The 19,528-nt window shown below is 43.9% G+C and overlaps 1 protein-coding gene across 1 annotated transcript in view; it reads left to right on the top strand.

The window, feature by feature from the left end:
- The window catches only part of LOC146796187 (uncharacterized), a 245,859-nt gene that overhangs the window by 74,310 nt on the left and 152,021 nt on the right, over positions 1–19,528 (top strand). The window contains exon 2 of the mRNA XM_085628613.1: positions 16,417–16,536. Within this exon, the coding sequence (XP_085484739.1) occupies positions 16,417–16,536 (120 nt within the window). The remainder of the gene's footprint in view (positions 1–16,416; positions 16,537–19,528) is intronic.

The following is a 19,528-nucleotide window of genomic DNA, read 5'->3' as shown; positions in this document are numbered from 1 at the left end:
CTATGAAAATTAGCTTTGGCCGTGACCCACTATGAACAGTCAAGGCTGAAGTGCCAGACTAGATTCCCTCCACATGGGAACATAAGTAAACCAATACTGCACTCGGCCTACTAAGGCTTCACCCGTGAGGTGCAGCTTACATCCTGTAGTACAACAAGAATGCAACCCATGTCAGGTCTTAACTGTCACTCTTAAGATATCTACTGCAGCAAACAACAAATTGATGAAACAAATGCTACAATTAATCTCAGACACTGATGACTGTTCTGAGCCACATTCCATTCCATTTCTTACCAACAATACACTCTGCAGATACGAGCCACATTAGGCATTGGTGCTTTAAAGGGAACAGAGAACGAAAGACGATGGGGCTTATTTATGAGCCCTTGTGTCACTTGCCGCTGGTGTGTCACTTTTTGTGACGCACCAGCAGGGTAAAAAATGTGCCATGTTGCGTCATATTTACAAAGTGACGCATTTAGGTAGATGCGTCACTTTGTAAACCCCTGCGCCACATTATACCTGCGCCAGGTATAATCTATGCAGTGTGGACGTTCTGACGCCAGTAAGCCTCGTAGAAGTGACGCAGTGAAATCTATGAGATTTCACTGCACCACTTCTAGGACGCAAATGCGTTCATATCTTACGACTGCCTCACAGCAGGTGTAAGACTGACGCAGGCACATTTGAAATGAGATTTGCCCATGTGAAATGACCCATTGCTGGAGTTGCGTCACTTTTGTGACACACTCCAGCAATGCATCATTTTTGTGCATACAGATACGTCAGAAATACTGACGTATCTGTAACTCATTGCGACATGATGTGTCAATCTGTAAATATGACGCATCATAGGTGTCGCAAGGAGGGTGCAATGAAAAGTGACGCATCGCTGTTTTCATGCAGCGATGCTTCACTTTTCATGAATGAGGCTAAATGAATTGAAGGTAGTTGAGCAGGGTTATGATGATGCAAATAGGCACTACAAGGAATTAAGAAACAGGGCCAGTGTTAATTCTAGTGGCGCCCAGTGAGACACTGTTTGTTGGCGCACTCCAATGACCACCTTATCGTGAGACCTTCAAGTTCCTCAGGAGCAGTACCCTCAAGAGGCCCACCTTCTGGCAGCTCCGACTCTGGTTTCTTTAATAACAGAGGTTCAGAATGGCCAGATGAGGGGAAGGGAATTTAGGGAGGGGACTGCGGGAAGGGAGACCTGAAGAGATACAACAGTACATTAAATACAACTTTCAACCCTTAATTCTAGTACATGCAAGTCATGTTTAAACCATGGTTAAATGAGAGACTTTCAGATTTACCTTGGAAAAGAATATGATTGTCCTTGAAGAAGTGTCTCTTGGCCTTTTAAGTTTGTATCCTTTCTTTGACTTAAATTAACTGAAGGCCAGATCCACTCTTGTCACTTTTGCTTGTTTAGGCAATTTGCTTAATTGACTTCACACCTTTATGAAAGAACATGTACCAACGACATATACAATACAATACCAGTCTTGTATACTGTAATTGTTCCTTGGATTATAGTACCATCACTTATTCCTTAAACAAAGTTGCAGGGCTTATTGTCACCGCCTTATTCCTTAGTAAATGTTTTCAGTAATGGCACCACTTATTCTTAAACAACGTTGCAGGGTTTAAAGTCACCACTGTATTCCTTTGCAAATGGTTGCAGTGTTACTATCATTACAGGTTTTAGTTTTTGTGGTATTTAGTACAAATACTGTTAGTTTATTCAGCCTGTTCCTTTATTCAGTCAAACAAAAACGGGGCAAGAGTTCTGTTGCTCTTTCGCTATCTCAGATGTCTGGCAACCTCCGTGCGCTGCTAAGCTAAACAGTATGCGCACACGGAAACAGGCAAGAATAACAATAAATGAACGCCAGCGAAGAAATCTCTTACCTGCTCTCTGGCTCCAACGAAGTGTCCAAACCGGTTTACCTGCGGGCGCAATCAAGAGTTCAACGCGGTCAGGAACGAAGCCGCCAGCACTGTTCTCCGATTTCGAAACTGGAATAATTTGTGTCTGGCGGATGGGCGTGGATCCGTTTAAGGACGCACAACGCTCCTACGGTGGCCGCGGGTGCAAAGTATGCGGAAGCGCTTCTCAAGTGATTTTGAACCTTGGGCTAGAATAAAAAATAGGGCAATAAACAATACAAAGGGCACAATAAAAGCACAGGGGCAAAAGGAACAGTACAAGAACACCACATATACTTGTGCATAAGGTCATCTGTCACATAGGAACAGAAATGGCGACAGTCATGTTTTTGCCTTAACACAGTTTATGCCCAAATGTTCACAAGGTTGCTAAACGTTCAGACGCTGTATAGGAGGTTCATGACAGTCCTTCCCACCAAAATGAAGTCCCCCCGTTATACCGGGGCATTTGGATGTAATCTGTGAAATCTGTTGATGAGTCGTGGTGCATGTACTGCCTCACGGGGTTCCCAAGAACTCTCCTCAGGGCCATATCCTTTTCATGCAATTAAATACCATAACTTTCCATTATGGCGTTTACTACTCAGTATTCTGTGTACTTCATATTCTTCTTGATTGCCTACTACTACTGGAGGTGGACGAAATTGTGCTGTCTTTGTGGCGTTCTTTAAAAACTACGTATGGAATACTGGGTGTACAGACATGGTCTTGGGCAGCTTCAGTTTATAAGCAACAGGATTTACACATTTCAGGATTTCAAATGGTCTCATAAAACGAGGGTGAAACTTGTATTTGTTCCTAAACTTGAGGTTCTTTGTGGATAACCACATTTTGTCTTCTGGCTTATATTCTGCAGCTGGTTTTCTTTTCCGATACGCATTTTGTTTGTAAATAGTTTTTGCCTTAAGAATATTGGTCCATAATTGTCGTACCAAGGCTGTCATTTCTTGTACCTTTGATGTTACAGATGGAATTTGACTTTTAAGATTTGGTGTTATAAATGGTAGAAATCGAGGATGATAGCCAAGATTGGCAAAGAACGGGGACATTTTGGTTGAGGAATGGCTAAGTTTCTTGTAGGCAAATTCAGCTTCCCATAACATGGTGACCCATGAATCTTGCGTTTTTGACAAATAACATCTTAAATATTGCTTTAACACTTGGTTCTCCCGTTCAGTCTGGCCATCTTACTCGGGATGGAAGCTGGTAGAAAGGTTACTTTGAATATGAAGGGCTGTGCACCAAAGTTTCCATAGGCGTGAAGTGAATTGAGCTCCACGGTCTGAAGTGATGGACTTGGGCAAACCATGGAGTCTGACCACATGTTGTAATAACAGTGAAACCAATTCAGAAGCCTGGGTAAACCAGAACAGGCCACAAAATGAGCAATATTTTGAAAGTCAGTCCACAACTACTAAGATGGCGTTGTGTCCTTGATCCTTTGGAAGATCAGTAATAAAATCCATCGAGATGTCTTCCCAGACTTGGTTTGGAGTAGGTAAAGGCATCAGATAATCAGTCTTTTTGGTATGATCTGCTTTGGCTCGAGCACAGGTTTCGCAATGTTGTACATAGCCAATAGTGTCCTTTTTCCACTTGGGCCACCAGAAGTTTCGTTGTACCAGTTCTAGGGTTTTGGCTTGACCAGGGTGCCCTGCTAATGGATAATCGTGACACCATCTCAATATTTGTGTTTGTAATTTTTTGGTTGGAATATATAGTTTGTTGTCCTGAAAAGGTAAATTATTACAAATAGAGCGTCTAGATTCCCGTTGTTGCCAAATGATCAATTTCTGCAATGGCATTTGTTCTTGCAGTTCCTCCAAAAACTGAATGGACTTTGTCACTCCTATTACATGATCTTGGGCAATCATAGGTATTGGGTTTCTTTTGACCTTAGAGTGATCTGTTTTGTTGAAGCTAGAGAGTGTATCAGCTTTTTGATTTGCAGTTCCAGAACAAAAGGTTATAGTAAAATTAAATTCCGCAAAAAGAGGGTCCAGCGTAATTGACGTGGAGTCAGTGCCTTTGCACAGCGCAAGAATTGTAGGTTGCGATGATCTGTATACACTCTTATCAGGAACTTTGCTCCCAATAGGTGAGGACGCCACTCGTTAAAGACTGAACGGATGGCCAAAAGCTCCTTTTCTGCCACTGTATAATTAAGCTCTGCAGGAAGAAATTGTTGGGACAAATATGCCACCGGATGAAGTTCGTGAGAACTGGAGTCTTGTTGAGAAAGAATTGCCCCTATCGCGTTGTCCGAGGCGTGAGCCTCTACAATGAGCGGTTGTTCAGGTTTAGGCTGTTGCAATACAGGAGCGGTTGTAAAGGCCTTTTTGAGTTCTGCAAATGCTTCTTGAGCTTCTGTGGTCCACTGAAAGGCGACCCTTTTTGTAACAGTTTGGTTAATGGACTTGCTTTGCTGGAAAAGTGATTAATAAACCGACGGTAGAAGTTGGCAAATCCTAAAAAGCGTTGAATGTCTTTCACACAGGTAGGGATAGGCCAATCTTGTATTGCCTGTACTTTACGTTCAGCCATGGTTATGCCATGTGGAGACAGCATAAAACCCAGAAATTCCACCTTAGAAGTGTGAAATTCACATTTTGATAATTTACAAAATAGGCTGTTGGTTTGTAAGGTTTGCAGAATGGTTTTTACATCTTTTTCATGTTCAGACTGAGAAGAAGAAAAAATCAAAATGTCATTGATGTAGACAATGACAAAGCGGTCTAAATAGTCCTTTAGAACGTCATTAAAAAAAAATTGGAACACTGCAGGGGCATTGCACAGCCCAAACAGCATAACACAATATTCAAATAGGCCGTATTGAGTGCGAAACGCAGTCTTCCACTCGTCACCAGCTCTGATGCGCACTAAATGATATGATCCTTGTAAGTCTAACTTGGTGTATATAGTAGCTGATCGTACTTGATCGAGAAGAACCGATATCAGAGGTAACGGATAACGATTCTTTACTGCGATGTTATTTAGTGCTCGATAGTCTATGCAAACACACAAACCGCCATTACTCTTCGGAATAAAGAAAAGAGGAGACACAACTGGTGACTTAGATGGTCGAATGAACCTGTTTTTTAAATACTTATCGAGGTATTCACGTAAATGCAAATTTTCTTGTTCTGTGAGCGCATATCTGCGACTGCATGGTATTTTCACTCCAGGAAGTAATTTTATTTTGCAATCGTACGTGAGATGTGGTGGCAAGGTCTCAGCTTTACTCTCGCTGAACACATTTTGGAATGCGTCATAAACGGATGGTATTTCAGTATTTTGTTCAGCAGCTGTTGCTACGCTTTGTTCCGTTGTAGGAGATTGAAACTCGCTCATTGTTAGATCTGGGGGTCTCTAGTTGGCAGAGGTAGGTACCTTTGACAAATAGGGACCCTTGCGTCTAGTCAGGGCAAGGGGGTACAATCCTAAAATAATCCCTGCTCACCCCCTTGGTAGCTTGGCACGAGCAGACAGGCTTATCTCAGAGGCAGTGTGTAAAGCATTTGTGAACACATACAGTAATCAAATGACAACACTACAGATGGACACCACACAAGTTGTATATTAAAAATAAGTATCTTTTATATAGATTTAACACAAGACCACAAACGACAGAAATCCACAATACTGTACTTAAAATGGTAGAATTAGCTTAGTTCTCTTTAGATGTTGAAATGCTACACTTTGAGTTCAATGTACCTTTAGATGCGTAACGCTATACAACAAAAGTGTTGCAAGGAAGGTGATGCATCGGTTCCTTACACGCAGGAACAGTGCTGCGTCGGTTTCTTACTGCGCATCTGTGGCGATGCGGCCCGCAATGGCGTGATGAGATGAAGATCTGGTGCAATGAAATAAAGATGGCGTCTTCTTCTTGATGCGACACGATGCGTGCATGCCCGATGGCTGTGCGGCGCCTCAACGATTCTTCTGAGCCACCACAGGCCCTGCGAAACGCTTCTCCGGTGATGCGAGACACTTCGGTGAGGTGATGCGACAACTGCAGCAGCGACACTGTTGTTCAGTGATGCGACAACAGCGGCTGTGGCGGCGACACTCTTCTCCGGTGATGCGAGACGCTTCTGCGAGGCGATGCGAAAACTGCAGCGGCGTCACCCTTGTTCAGTGATGCGAGGACAGCGGCTGTGGTGGCGACACTCTTCTCCGGTGATGCAAGACGCTTCTGTGATACGACAGCTGCAGCGGCGACACCCTTCTTCAGTGATGCGACGACAGCGGCGGCGACACGCTTCTTCGGTGTTGCGAGACGCTGATGCGATGCGATGCGACAGCTACAGCGGCGGCACCCTTGTTCAGTGATGCGACGACAGCGCCGGCGACAGGCTTCTTCTCCGTGAGTCGCGCTTCCAGCTATTTGCGACATGCAGTCCTTCAGAAAGCCCAACATAATTGCAGGCGCTTCCAAAGAACTCTTGGAGAGCTGGTGGTTGAAGTCTGTTGTCCCTGAGACTTCAGCAGGAGGCAAGCTCTTTCTCAAGCCCTTGGAGATCCTTCACAATTTCAATAAAGTACACACAAAGTTCCTTTCTCCTCTCTTTGGCAGTCAGGCAACCACTGCAGGCCAATCCCTCAAGCTTAGGTATAGTCTCTCCTCTGTCTCTCTGGTTCCTCTCCTTAGCAAAGGTTTCTTCTTGTTTCCCAAAAGTGATCTAAAGTTCTTGGGTTTGGGTCCCAATATTTATACTCAGTTTCTCTTTGTTCTCTGAAGGCAGAGAGGCCTTTGCCTAGTCCAAACCAGTTCTGGTCAGTCCTGGAGCACTTTGTTGACAAGACTCCTTCTATCCTTTCACAGTGCAGGGCAGAGACATCAGACACACCACAGGAGGTGGAGCCAGCATTGTGGGGGGAAGGCACAGCCCTATTCAGGTCCCAGGTGCAACTCCTCCCACTCATCTACATGCAGATCTTTCTATTCAGCCCTGGGCTGACTCACCCTTCTCCTGGAATCCCCCAGCCCCTGTCACTCAAACTCCAGACAAGGAATACACAACCTAGCAGAGGAAGGCTTGGATGGTTAGACAAGAAAATACCTACTTTCTAAAAGTGGCATTTTCAAACACAGAATGTTAAAACCAACTTCACAAAAAGATGCATTTTATCATTCTGAGTTCAGGCATACTAAACTCGAATTTCTACCTAGTTCCCTGAGTCAGTTAGGATTATAAGGTGTAATAATTAAACTGCCCATTCTGGCCTATGGGGAACAGTTAGCCTTGCAATAGTGAAAAACGAAAATGGCTGTAATTCACTATTAGGACATGCCACACATACCAGGGCATGTCCTACCTTATACTTACAATGCACCCTGCCCTTGGGCCTACAATAGGGGTGTCTGATAAGAAGAAAAGGGAAGGTTTAGTGGGTGCACTTACCCAGTCAGCATGGCAGTACCAGACTGCACACAGGCTCTGCAATGGCAGACCCGAGACACACTTTTACACGCTGCTTCTGTGGGGGGCACAACCAGTGCTGCAAGCCCACCAGCAGCATTTGGTTACAAGCCCTGGGCATTCCTGGTCTGGTGCACTGTACTAGGGTCTGACAAGTAAACCAAATCAGCCAATCATGGAATCACTAATCCATACATCAATTTACAATAGGGAGCACTTGCACTGTGGCACTGGATAGCAGTGGCACAGTGCCCAAAGCATCTAACACCAGAAAAAACACATTAGGCAGCAGCAAAAAATGAAAGGGAGACCTACGCCAAGGTGCCAGGTCTAACACTCATATTAACCAAACATTATGCTCCGGAGACGTGAGACGATGGTTCCATAGATAGACATTCTTGCTGACATCAGTCAGAAGTAAATGTAATCGTTCTTTTTGCCCACTCGATATTTGGATTGTGGAGAGTTAACCAGGGCATCCCTAAGATGACTCTGAATTGAGGTGCATCGATTGAATCAAAACTGATGCATTCACTATGTTTTGAATCTTGTATGAAGCATGTCATTGTTATGGTTACTGTAGAATGCGTTATTTGACCTGATGTTAATAAAGTACCGTCCACAGTTCGAACTGTTTCATGCTGTAATTTTGCCACTGTAGGTATTCTTAATTTGCGACAAAAGGCAGAATCAATAAAATTCCCCGTTGCTCCTGAATCAACCATAACCGTTAGAGTCTCATGGATGGCTTCAACTGCAAAGGATACATGGAGAGACAGATGAAGAACCGCTACCTGAAGAGTGTTTGCCAATGATTGTTCAGGAGATTGGAGAAGCCCACTCGAGAAGTACTCCTGTCATTTCCTCAAGCTGTTTAGTTTCCCTGTGGTTTTGTGATATCTTTATTGCTTGTGGATCCCGAAGCCTTTGGGTTTAATGGGACATTCACGCAAAAAATGTCCCTTTTTTCTGCAATATAGACAAAGTCCAGACTTCCGTCATTGATCTTTTTCTTCTTGTGAGAGGGGTTTCCTCATTCCGCCAATTTCCATCGGTTCGGTAGAATCATGATTCGTAGTTACGTTTCTTTCCTTGGTTCTTGTGAATATACGAAAGTCCGGTCGTTTTTACTCTCCTTTACGATCTGCTAAACGATGGTCTAACCGCAAGGTCAAGGCAATGAGGTCTTCACAGGATGTCGGTTGCAGATCAATTGGAGCAATCAAGTCTTTTAAGTCATCTCGTAAACCTTGGTAAAAAAGTGCGGTTCTTCTGTCCTCTGGCCAGTTGGTTTTGGCGATAAGGCGATTAAACTAAGTTAAATAGTGCACCAAATCTTTGTTGCCCTACCTTAATTCTAATAATTCTCGGTCGGCTAACAAACACTCTTTCAAATTCCCTTTTGAAAGCCTGCCAAATTATATAGAAAAGTGTCTTCTGAATTTACTAAAGGAACCGCCCACATGGTGGCGTTCCCACTTAAATAGGAAATGAGGAAGGCAATACGGGATTGGGCGTCTGGAAAAGCAGCGGGTCTCACTATGAAATGTAATTGTACTTGTGTTAAAAAAGTCTAGAATTTAGTGGGTTCCTCAGAATACCGTTCTGGAGGAGCTAATGGAACCGCTTGTTGGACAGTTACTGAGACTAAGGGAATAGGGTTTGAACCACTAGTGGTAGAGGGGGTGGGGGTTGAATACGTTCACTATGCCGTTGAGCCTGTAATTGGGCCACCTGGCTGGCCAAGGCTGCGGTTTCCAAACGTGATGCTGCAACCTCTGTTTGCATGTCTCCTAGCATTTTACAAAGATCCTCTAAAGTTGCCATCTTGGGGCTACTGCTCGGGAGGAACGTATACTTCGTGGGCGGATTATTCTGTTGTGAAACCTTCAAGTTCCTCAGGAGCAGTACCCTCAAGAGGCCCACCTTCTGTCAGCTCCGACTCTGGTTTGTTTAATAACAGAGGTTTAGAATGGCCAGATGAGGGGAAGGGAATTTAGGGAGGGTACTGCGGGGAGGAAGACCTGAAGAGATACAACAATACGTTAAATACAACTTCCAACCCTTAATTCTAGTACATGCAGGTCACGTTTAAACCATGGTTAAATGAGACTCTCAGATTTACCTGTGAAAAGAATAAGATTGTCCTTGAAGAAGTGTCTCTTGGCCTTTTAAGTGTGTATCCTTTCTTTGACTTAAATTAACTGAAGGCCAGACCTACTCTTGTCACTTTTGCTTGTTTAGTCAATTTGCTGCATTGGCTTCACTCCTTTATGAAAATACATGTACCAATGACATATACAATACAATACCAGTCTTGTATACTGTAATTATTCCTTGGATTATAGTACCATAATTTATTTCTTAAACAAAGTTGCAGGGTTTATTGTCACCGCCTTATCCCTTAGTAAATGTTTTCAGTAATGGCACCACTTATTCTTAAACAGCGTTGCAGGGTTTAAAGTCACCACTGTATTCCTTCGCAAATGGTTGCAGTGTTAATATCATTACAGGTTTTAGTTTTTGTGGTATTTACTCCTAATACTGTTGTTCGTTTATTCAGCCTGTTCCTTTATTCAGTCAAACAAAAAAACGGGGGAAGAGTTCTGTTGCTCTTTCGCTATCTCAGATGTCTGAAAACCTCCGTGCGCTGCTAAGCTAAACAGTATGTGCACACGGAAACAGGCGGGAATAACAATAAATGAACGCCAGCGAAGAAATCTCTTACCTACTCTCTGGCTCCAACGAAGTGTCCAAACCGGTTTACCTGCGGGTGCAATCAAGAGTTCAACGCGGTCAGGAACGTAGCCGCCAGCACTGTTCTCCGACTTCGAAACTGGAATAATCCGTGTCCGGCAGATGGGCATGGCTCCTTTTAAGGATGCACAATGCTCCTACGGTGGCCGCGTGTGCGCAGTTTGCGGAAGCGCTTCGCAAGTGATTTTGAATCGTGGGCTATAATTAAAAATAGGGCAATAAACAATACAAAGTGCACAATAAAAGCACAGGGGCAAAAGGAACAGTACAAGAACAGCACATATACTGGTGCATAAGGTAATCTGTCACATAGGAGCAGAAATGGTGACAGTCATGTTTTTGCCTTAACACAGTTTATGCCCAAATGTTCACAAGGTTGCTATACGTTCAGACGCTGTATAGGAGGTTCATGACACACCTCTGTACGGATTCCCTTATTACCACCCTTTAACAGTGCCCCTCAAGTCTCCATAACCACGCTCTCTCAGATGCATTTAATTAGTTTTATAGCACCATACATACCAGTGTAGGGTTTAAGAGCACTTTACATCACACACAAATTACACAGAGACAATCAATCATACATGTGTAAATCAATTTATAGAAAATGTTACTCAAAGACAGAGGACTACAAGATATTGGAGTGACATGTCATCTATATTGGTAGGTAGTATAGTTTACGAGTGCCTGGTCTGAAAAAGCACAAACTCAGAAGTCAAAATTTAATACCATGGGTGAGGGTTGTTTCTACCAATAAGAGTCGATTTCTACCCAAAGGAACCCTTTTTGCAACTTTATGATAATGAAAGACTGGGGGAGAAATCATAACCTGTATGTTAAGCAGTGCACCCCCAGCGACCATTTTGTGTTAATAAGTCAGTGAAACCAGCCCCCCCCCCCCTTTCCCCCTGAGACAGCAGTAATCTGCTGTACGCTGTTTAAACTGTGTTTAATAGGGACTGTGAACTTCGTTTTTTGGCCAGGAGAGGGAGTAAAGCTTTATACAAATAGTGTTGTTAGAGGACAAGTTTGTTAGGGCCTTACCTGCAGAAGTCCAAAGTGTGGATTGAGCCTGTCTGTCTCCTAGGAGATTTCTGAATAGAGGGGCAGCTTCCAACTTCCTGGCCAGCAAACCTTGTCTGAGGTAGCTGGGACCTTATATAGTGTGATATTGTTTGCTACATGTGTAAACTGATTGGTGGTTGTATCTGATGTTTCTATTGGATCAGGGTTAGTGTCCTCATTGGTTGAGTATTTGAGGGTTTTTATTGGTTTCTGGGTCTGTGATTCAATCAGTGTAGAGTTGGGACTAGGGCTAGGGTTAGTATTTCTATTGGAAGTAGGGACTAGGGCTTCCCGTGTTATTGGTTGGTGGGACTAGGGCCAGGGTTAGGCTTTTAATTGGAGGTAGCGATTGGGGCTTCTGGTGTTATTGGTTGCTGGACTAGGTGTGGGACTAAGAGTAGGGTTAGGCTTTCTATGGAAGAAGGGACTAGGGCTTCCTGTACCATTGCTTGCTTGGACTAGGTTTGGGACTACTGGTAGGGCTAGGGCCTCTATTGGACGTAGAGGTCAGGGTTTTGAAACTGTTTGGGTGCTTGGACTAGGGCTAAGATTAGCTGTAAGGTCCTGGTCTCCTATTGGTTCTAGATTTTAGGGCTAGTGTTGTGATTGGATAGTGTTAAGGCTAGGGTTCCCATTGGCGGAAGGGGTCACCTGACTACTAGGGCGATAAACATCTAAGGCTTAGGGCATCTCAGCCCGGGCGTCGAGGCTAAGGGTGGAGAGGACAAGGATGAGTGCCTGTTTGAGCCTGTTTGAGACTGGTCAGGACCTGGGCCAGAAATGCTGCCCATTTTCCCATTCATTAATACCCACCCTATGTATGTGTCCCTCTGTATATAAGCATTTATTTTCACTATAGATATGTACCTATCCTTGTATATTGCTTTGTATAAACATGTAGAAAAATATTTATATATCTTCTTTGGTCTACATGTATGTGCTTCCATTGTGCATCTATGTACCTCCATGTACTTGGATCTGTGTGTCTGTTACTTTTCTCCTGAAAAAGCATATCCAAGCACTACCCTATTTCTCATCGTGTACCTCTATCAATATCTTTAATCTGCATATACTTACCTCCTTTATGCATCTATATACTTTTAATGTAATTATGGATCTATATAATTATCACTTTCTTCTAATGTAGCATTTCCAATGCACTACCCTATTTCTCAGCCAATACTTCTCTCAATATATCTTCTAGCCTAACTTTTCTGACTCATCTCAAACTTCTTTCTACTACTCTTTCCAATGCACTACCCTATCTCCTACCATATACATCTATCATTATATCCTCTACATCTACTCTCTCATTTATCCCAAACTGCATACCACTACTATGTTCCCCAAAATAACCCTTTCTTGACTCTCTCCTACTCTACCCCTCCTTGCATCATCTGACACCTCTTTTACTATACCTAACCCCCAAAACAAACCCCTCTGACTCTTCCCCTCGAAAAACCCTTTTTACTCATCGAAAAACCACCTCCTACTGCTATGACCTAAAAATAAAATCCTTCACTCTTCTATCCCTCCACTATCCCTTTTAATCAAAATAACAGACTAACATGTTCACTTCTCTAATTCCATATTCCACTATACTAATTCACCACTAATCCTTTATGGGTTCCAGAGTAGCGCGCTACTCGCCAACAAAGCGTTTCAACACCTCATCAGGGTTACAAACGCTATATAAATGTAAACCTTTTTCCCTTTTTTACCCCTACCCAACCCTTCTCAATCCAAATAACTGACTAACATATCCACCACTCAAATTACTTCATCTTTCACTATACTAATTTTCAACAATAATGTTTATGGGTTCCGGAGTAGCCTGCTACTCGCCAGAAAAGCGCTTCAACACCCCATCTGGGGTAGCAGGCGCTATATGAATGCAAACCTTTCTTTCCCTTCTATCCCTCCACTTTCCTTCTCACTCCAAATCACTGACTAATATCCACCACTCAAATTACTTTCATATTTCACCATACTAATTCAACACTAATCATTTATGGGTTTCCAAAGTAGCGTGCTGCTCACCAAAAAAAAGCGATTCAACACCCCATCAGGGGTAAGAAGCGCTATATAAATACAAACTTTTTTCCTCTTCTATGCTTCTGCTATCCTTTCGAATCCAAATAACTGACTAGCATATCCACCACTTAAAATGTACTTGCATGTTTCACTATACTAATTCAACACTAATCCTCTGGTCCCGAAGTAGTGTGCTACTCGCCGAAAAGCGCTTTGACGCCGCATCAGGGGTAGTAAGCGATATACAAATGCAATTACAATACAATACAATAATGCTTAACCTATATCTTGCTATTTGCATGCAGCTCTTTGATGACAGTTAATAGCTCACTGTTCCAGGGGCGGCTGGTGACTTTTCAAAGTGGTAGGGCGTACAAGTTAGGGGCGAGTTTGAATTATCAAGTGAGCCCAACTGATTTAATAGCGGTTCGGGGGCTTATTGCAATTTTCTATTCTTTGACGAACCTGGCCCATGTTTGTAAGCAGTCGTTTCTAAACTTGTCAGACGCAAATGGTTTTAGTGCTGTGTAATTGGACAGCACAACTGCATTCAGTGACATGGGACAAACCGTGCTTTATGCCTGCGCTCGGTGCGCCTAAACCTATTGTTTGTGTTAACTTTCCCATCAAAGGTTTTATGTGTGAAAGCATTGTCCCTGATAACTTGTGTGAGTAAACATATCTACCAGGAGATCAATTAGCATTCGGCTGGCAGTTAGTACCCTCTTGAGAGAATTGCGCTGCCAATGATTGCTCTCATGCCAGGTCTCATTTCAGTGGGTTTATGCTAGTATTTAGTACCGCCACTAGAGGGTACCTTGTGCTCTTATAATCAACTTTACCATTTAACTGTGACTCCATTAGGTTTTGTTTTGGTTATAGGGTGTCTCCGACCTGAATTGTATGTCCGTAATCAGGGAAACTAAATTCGTGAACAGGAAAATTGCCTGTGAGAGACAATACGCTGAAAGTCATATGTTAGCATGTTTCAGTGGCTTCATTCATTCTGCTCAAACAAAGCTGCTTTTGTTTTCTTTCCCAAACCATGTAACATTCAAACACGTCCTTTTGTAAGGCTGACGCAAATAAATCAAAAACGCTATTACATGAGTCAGCTAACACATTTTAATAGCTTCTTGCATGTAGATAAGAACTGGTCGCAGTTGTTGCGTTTGATGTGCACTTGTATGCCCCCAGTCGCGGCTCACGGGGGGGGGGGGGGGATGCTGCGTTAAAATAAATTTTTAAAAATCCTTATCCGACCTGAGGTCCTAGGCACGTCCGCGCCGCCTCGGGTCCGTCCGTTGGCGCCTACAGCTACAGCCCCTCTCAGGCTCTCAGCCAATCCTGGCGCTGCCAGCAGCACCAGGATTGGCTTAGGGCACGCTTACTGCTCGCCCGCCTGCCCATTAGGAGCCTTTCCTCAACTCTCGGTCTCCTAATGGGCATGCGCCAGCCTGTGCAGCCACAAGTGCGCATGACTGGGCACGGAGCGAAAATTTGCTCACCTTCCCCAATCATGCGCACTTGTGCTGCTGCCGGTTGCCCCTGCCTGGTCTGTCTGACAATCATGTCAGTCAACATGACGCCGGACGGCCCACCCCCTTCAGACTCTGAAGGGGGTGGGCGGTCCGACGTCATGCTGACTGACATGATTGTCAGATCTCCCTCTGCTTCTGTGAACTTAAGTAAACTGATTCAGTTTACTTAAGTTCAAAGACGCCGACGCTGCGGGCAACGCTGCGGGGGGGCTACCCCCCAACGCCCTAATGGACGCACCGCTACAGCACTGTTCTATTTTAGGATTTTAACTTCTAAACTGCAAGTAACAAAAGGATCTCTGACACAAGCAGTAACTCACTGACCTATTTACATTATATGCATTTTGTGATCTGCATGGTACACATTGTTTGTAGCAGGTATATTAAGCCTCTGCACTACTTTATGATGAGCTAAAATTTCCACTGGAGAAAACTCCGAGCTCTCTCTAGGGAAAACATTAATCACCTGCGTTATCTTGACATTTTTATTGTTGCCTGAAAATTGCTGGAGGCAAGGAATGTCTTCCAAACAAGATCCCCCCCTGCCCACCAACTTAGCGCCTTAGCGCTGACCCTGTTTAGGAACCATTCTCACGTGTAATAAGAATTGACCAATCCAATAGATCTGGAACTTTCCTGAGATAGTACTTGGTATTAGGTAGGTGACTTTGATTGAATTGCCTCCAGCTGCCCCACAGAGAAATCCAACAATGAAGCAGCATCTTAGGCTACAAGAATATGGAAGATTTGATTAAGGCCCATTGCTGAACAGACTGAATTATTAGAGTCAATCTGGCTCTATTACAGCCAAGTAGAACAAATGAATGTGTTAAGTTAATTAGTGAATGACACTTTCTTTATGGCAGATTAATTATTTCAAACAACACACACATCCTAAACAGAAAAGCTTTAAATCATCAATTAAATGTTGTTTTGCCAGCAAAGTAAACACATTGAAGTACACACACTGTCTCTGAAATCGAAGCTGCACATCATGATGTGTCTGCTGTCTAACAAAACATTTCCTGATGCCACATCACCAATAACTAATGGGAACACAAATGGGGAAATGTAACAGTTCATGAAACAATATGGCTTTGATGGCCAACCCATCAAAGCAATCAGGAACAGCATGTGAAAGCCAAGGGCATAAATGGGCTGATGCAAAGCCCACAATCTCTTTCTGTACTTCTTCTTACTGTACTGTACCTATTTGAAGAGTCCTTACAGACACCAAAATTCATTGGTAAACAGGCCTAAAAATTATATTGTTGTTCACTTCAGCATTTTATGACTTTATAGAGGAACAGCATTCAGCATTGTTTGATTGGACAACTCCTTCAGAACTGGTAATTTACTCTTGAGTTACAGTAGAGCATACGCTATCCCTGGTATACATTTCAGAACACAATGAATCTTAAATGCATTGGAATATCTTGCAGCAGTGATGGAGGCAAAACCGGAAACACGATTTGAATAAATTGTGATTGCCACATCATTATGAATATCACAACGACAGAGCTGGAGAATAAACTCTGTTATAATAGCCTGGAAAATATATGGATTTGTGCACATATGCTATGTATCTCAAATTCAATAAAATGTAATAAATTGATGTTAACTTCCCTTCACCACAGAATTTTTTTGGAAAGACTTTTGTTGATCTCCTGTTTGAAATGAAAGAGACACGCTGTCGTACCAAAGACATCCAGAAGCCTAACTTCGTACTCAGTGCTTGTAAATACAAGAAATCGGGGGTAAGTGAATCAGAACATTTGGCTGACCCTTTAACTGTTGTGAGATTAGATTTAGGATAGTTCATTTACTATTCTTTATAGAATGTATCAAAGTCTTATAAACAGAAAAAGTCTGTCCAGATATGGCTGTTGCAATGCGCACTGCGGGTGCCCTACTGTGATTATTGGTCTCTTGTGGATATTATTATAACTGCAGTCTTTGTTCCCTGTTTCTCTTTGCCATGGGTGTTTCAGCCTGTGGTGGGCTCAAGTTTCTACCTACAGCTGAATGACAGTATTTGGCTCTTCACTGATCACTCCAGTTATGAATGACTAATTTTGTTGATTCTGAAATGCAAATTCCATCAAACATACTATATTTATATATATATTCACTAAACAAAACAAAGGTTGTAGGAACGTTATAGTTATGGTCAGGTTTTACTGATATAAAACCAGAGAAATTCAGCTGCTATAGTTAGCAGAGTTAACAATGACACACGCCCCGCAATGCACTGCTTATGACCTCACATATTATATCACTCATGACAAGGTCAGTGACATCACTCATGACATCACTGATGACATCTCAAATTACATCACTGAGGCATGGCTGTCTCCTTGGGGACCGCAGAGGTGCCTAAAGCCCCCATGGTACTGGCCGGCTCCCGCCTCCTGCGGAAGCTGGCAGTGCTCCCACCATTCCATACCAAACTGCATTGTCTTGGATGTGGGTACCCTGGGACATTCCTGGAGCTGGCCCTGGGGGACGGCGGTCCCCAGGGCCATTTACTGCTCCAGGAGGGGCCTCCTCCTTTTTTTAAAATAGCCCCAGGGAGGCGGTTGTCCCCTGTGCAGTGGGGGGCATGTGGCCCCCCCACATTTTTGTATACTAGCCCGTAGGGAGGTTGCAGTCCCCGGGTTGCGTGGGGGTCCCAGAGCCCCCCAAGCATCTTTTTTCAGTATAGCCCCAGGGAGGTGGCGGTCCGCAGGGCTGCGAGGGTGGCCACCCGCATTTGCAAAAATTAGCCCAGTGGAGGTGGCAGTCCCTGAGGCTACATGAGGGGGGCTGGAGCCCCCCCATGCATTATGATTATAATCAAATATAGTCTCAGGGAGGTAGCAGTCCCCGAGGCTGTGGGGGGCCACGTGGTCCCCCCGCAATTTAAACTATTAGCGGGGCTGCACGGGCCCATGAGGCCCCGCATCTTCAATTTTAATTGCCCCGGGACCTGACCCACCCAGGGGTCTAAAGTAACCAAAGCACGGGAGCCCGCCTGAACAGGCCTAGGGGGTCAGGGTGTTTCTACCTTGCCCCCTTTTCTTGTTTTTTAACGTTTTTGCTTGTGACTCGAATCAACCCAGTCACAAGATGGCTGCTAACAGTTCCTGGTTTGAAGTGGTGGCAGACAATCAGATCTCAGGCACGAGATCGGGAGGGTTTGTGAATCCACCGCGACCACAGTTATATATCTGAGAAATCTTTAAAGAGCTACCTTTCTGCCAAATGTGGTGTAATTTCATTCAGCAGTTCTGAATGTAGCCCCATCAAACGTTTCCTATGGAAATTAACATGAAGAAAAAGCATTTTGGGACCCCACCTTTTTCTCGGCCCCCCCCTTGATGGATCACCGTAAGATTTTTAAGACAGCAGCTGACGTGACCGCGCCATTAGTTTTGAAAAGCTCATGAAGATTCAACGGCGCCAAAGTTATTCGCAAATCAAAAACGCTTTTCCTATGGAAACTAGGTCCCAACTATAACTACGTAACTATAACGTAACTTTGACCTTTGTTTTTTTCAGTAAATTTCTAGGGATTTTTCGATCATATTTACTCCCTAATATCTGTTACAGTTCTAGTGGTGAACTATACAGGGATCGACAATATCTCGCAAACTCCTCTGCAATTTCCCCATTTTTCCCGATCACTCTTCCTGACTCCGTCTGCAGCTCATGGACCCTGGTTCTTTCCTGCTCTCTCTTACCCAACAAGGCCAGAAGCTGCCCCACCCTGTCTCCCACTTCATACACCCTCCTTTGAGTGGTGAGATTAATGCTGAAGGCTGCATTTATGACGGATCTTTATAATTTTTTTACTTAAGTCAGAGTTTACTGTGCCTTTACGGGGTAAGAGTTCCCCCCCATTGTCTGCCAAGTCCAAGATTTCTCCCTCTAGCCTATCCACCCATTATTGTTTCCTCTATTTTTTCCCCTGCTATCAACGACATGGCTTGGCCCAGCAGAACTTTCTTGTAGGCCTCCCACAGCATGACCACTGACTCCACCGAAGCCTCATTTTCTTGGAAGTAGAGTCTGATGCTATTCCGTATGCTGTCCATAATGACCTCATTTTTTAAGTACCAAATGTCTAGTTTCCATCCTCCCTTGATCTCTGAGAGAGGACTATGGAGTTCCACCCATAGGGAAGCGTGGTCTCATATCCCTTTCACCATGACTGTAGCGTCTCGGAATACTGCCAAGGATGCATGTGTAGTGAGGAAGTAATCTATTTGTGTGGAGGTATGGTGGGACCCTAGAAGTATGTGATTTGTTTTATCCCTGGAATAAGAGTACGCCAAATGTCTTCCAGCCCCATGGCCTCCTGAAAGTTTTTCAAGACCTGTTTTGGGGGCCCTCTTCCTCCTAGGAGATTCTGATCTATATCATTCTCAAGGATATGGTTGAGGTCCCCCTAATATAAGAATCCCTTCCAAAAACTGCAGCAGCACAACCCCAAATTCTCTTAACATTTGTGTTTCAATGTAGGCGGAATATTCACTGCAAATACATTTAAGTTAATCCCATTCCAGGTACCAGATTGGGCAACATATCACTCTGACCATGAACCCAGGTACCCGCCTCCCTGCCCCCCAGCAATACAGGGTCCAAACTACCTGTCAACCCCAATTTGCAGGGGGCCTGTCACCCTAACAACCGCTCCCTCTTGTCACCAACTGGTCCACCACAGTGATTTCCCTTTGGTACAAGATTCAAGTGTCCATCATCTGACAC

The sequence above is a fragment of the Triturus cristatus genome, chromosome 10, assembly GCF_964204655.1.
Source record: "Triturus cristatus chromosome 10, aTriCri1.1, whole genome shotgun sequence".
Classification (NCBI taxonomy): Eukaryota; Metazoa; Chordata; class Amphibia; order Caudata; family Salamandridae; genus Triturus; species Triturus cristatus.
Note: the sequence above shows the minus strand (reverse complement) of the source record. Positions and strands in the feature narration are given on the sequence as shown.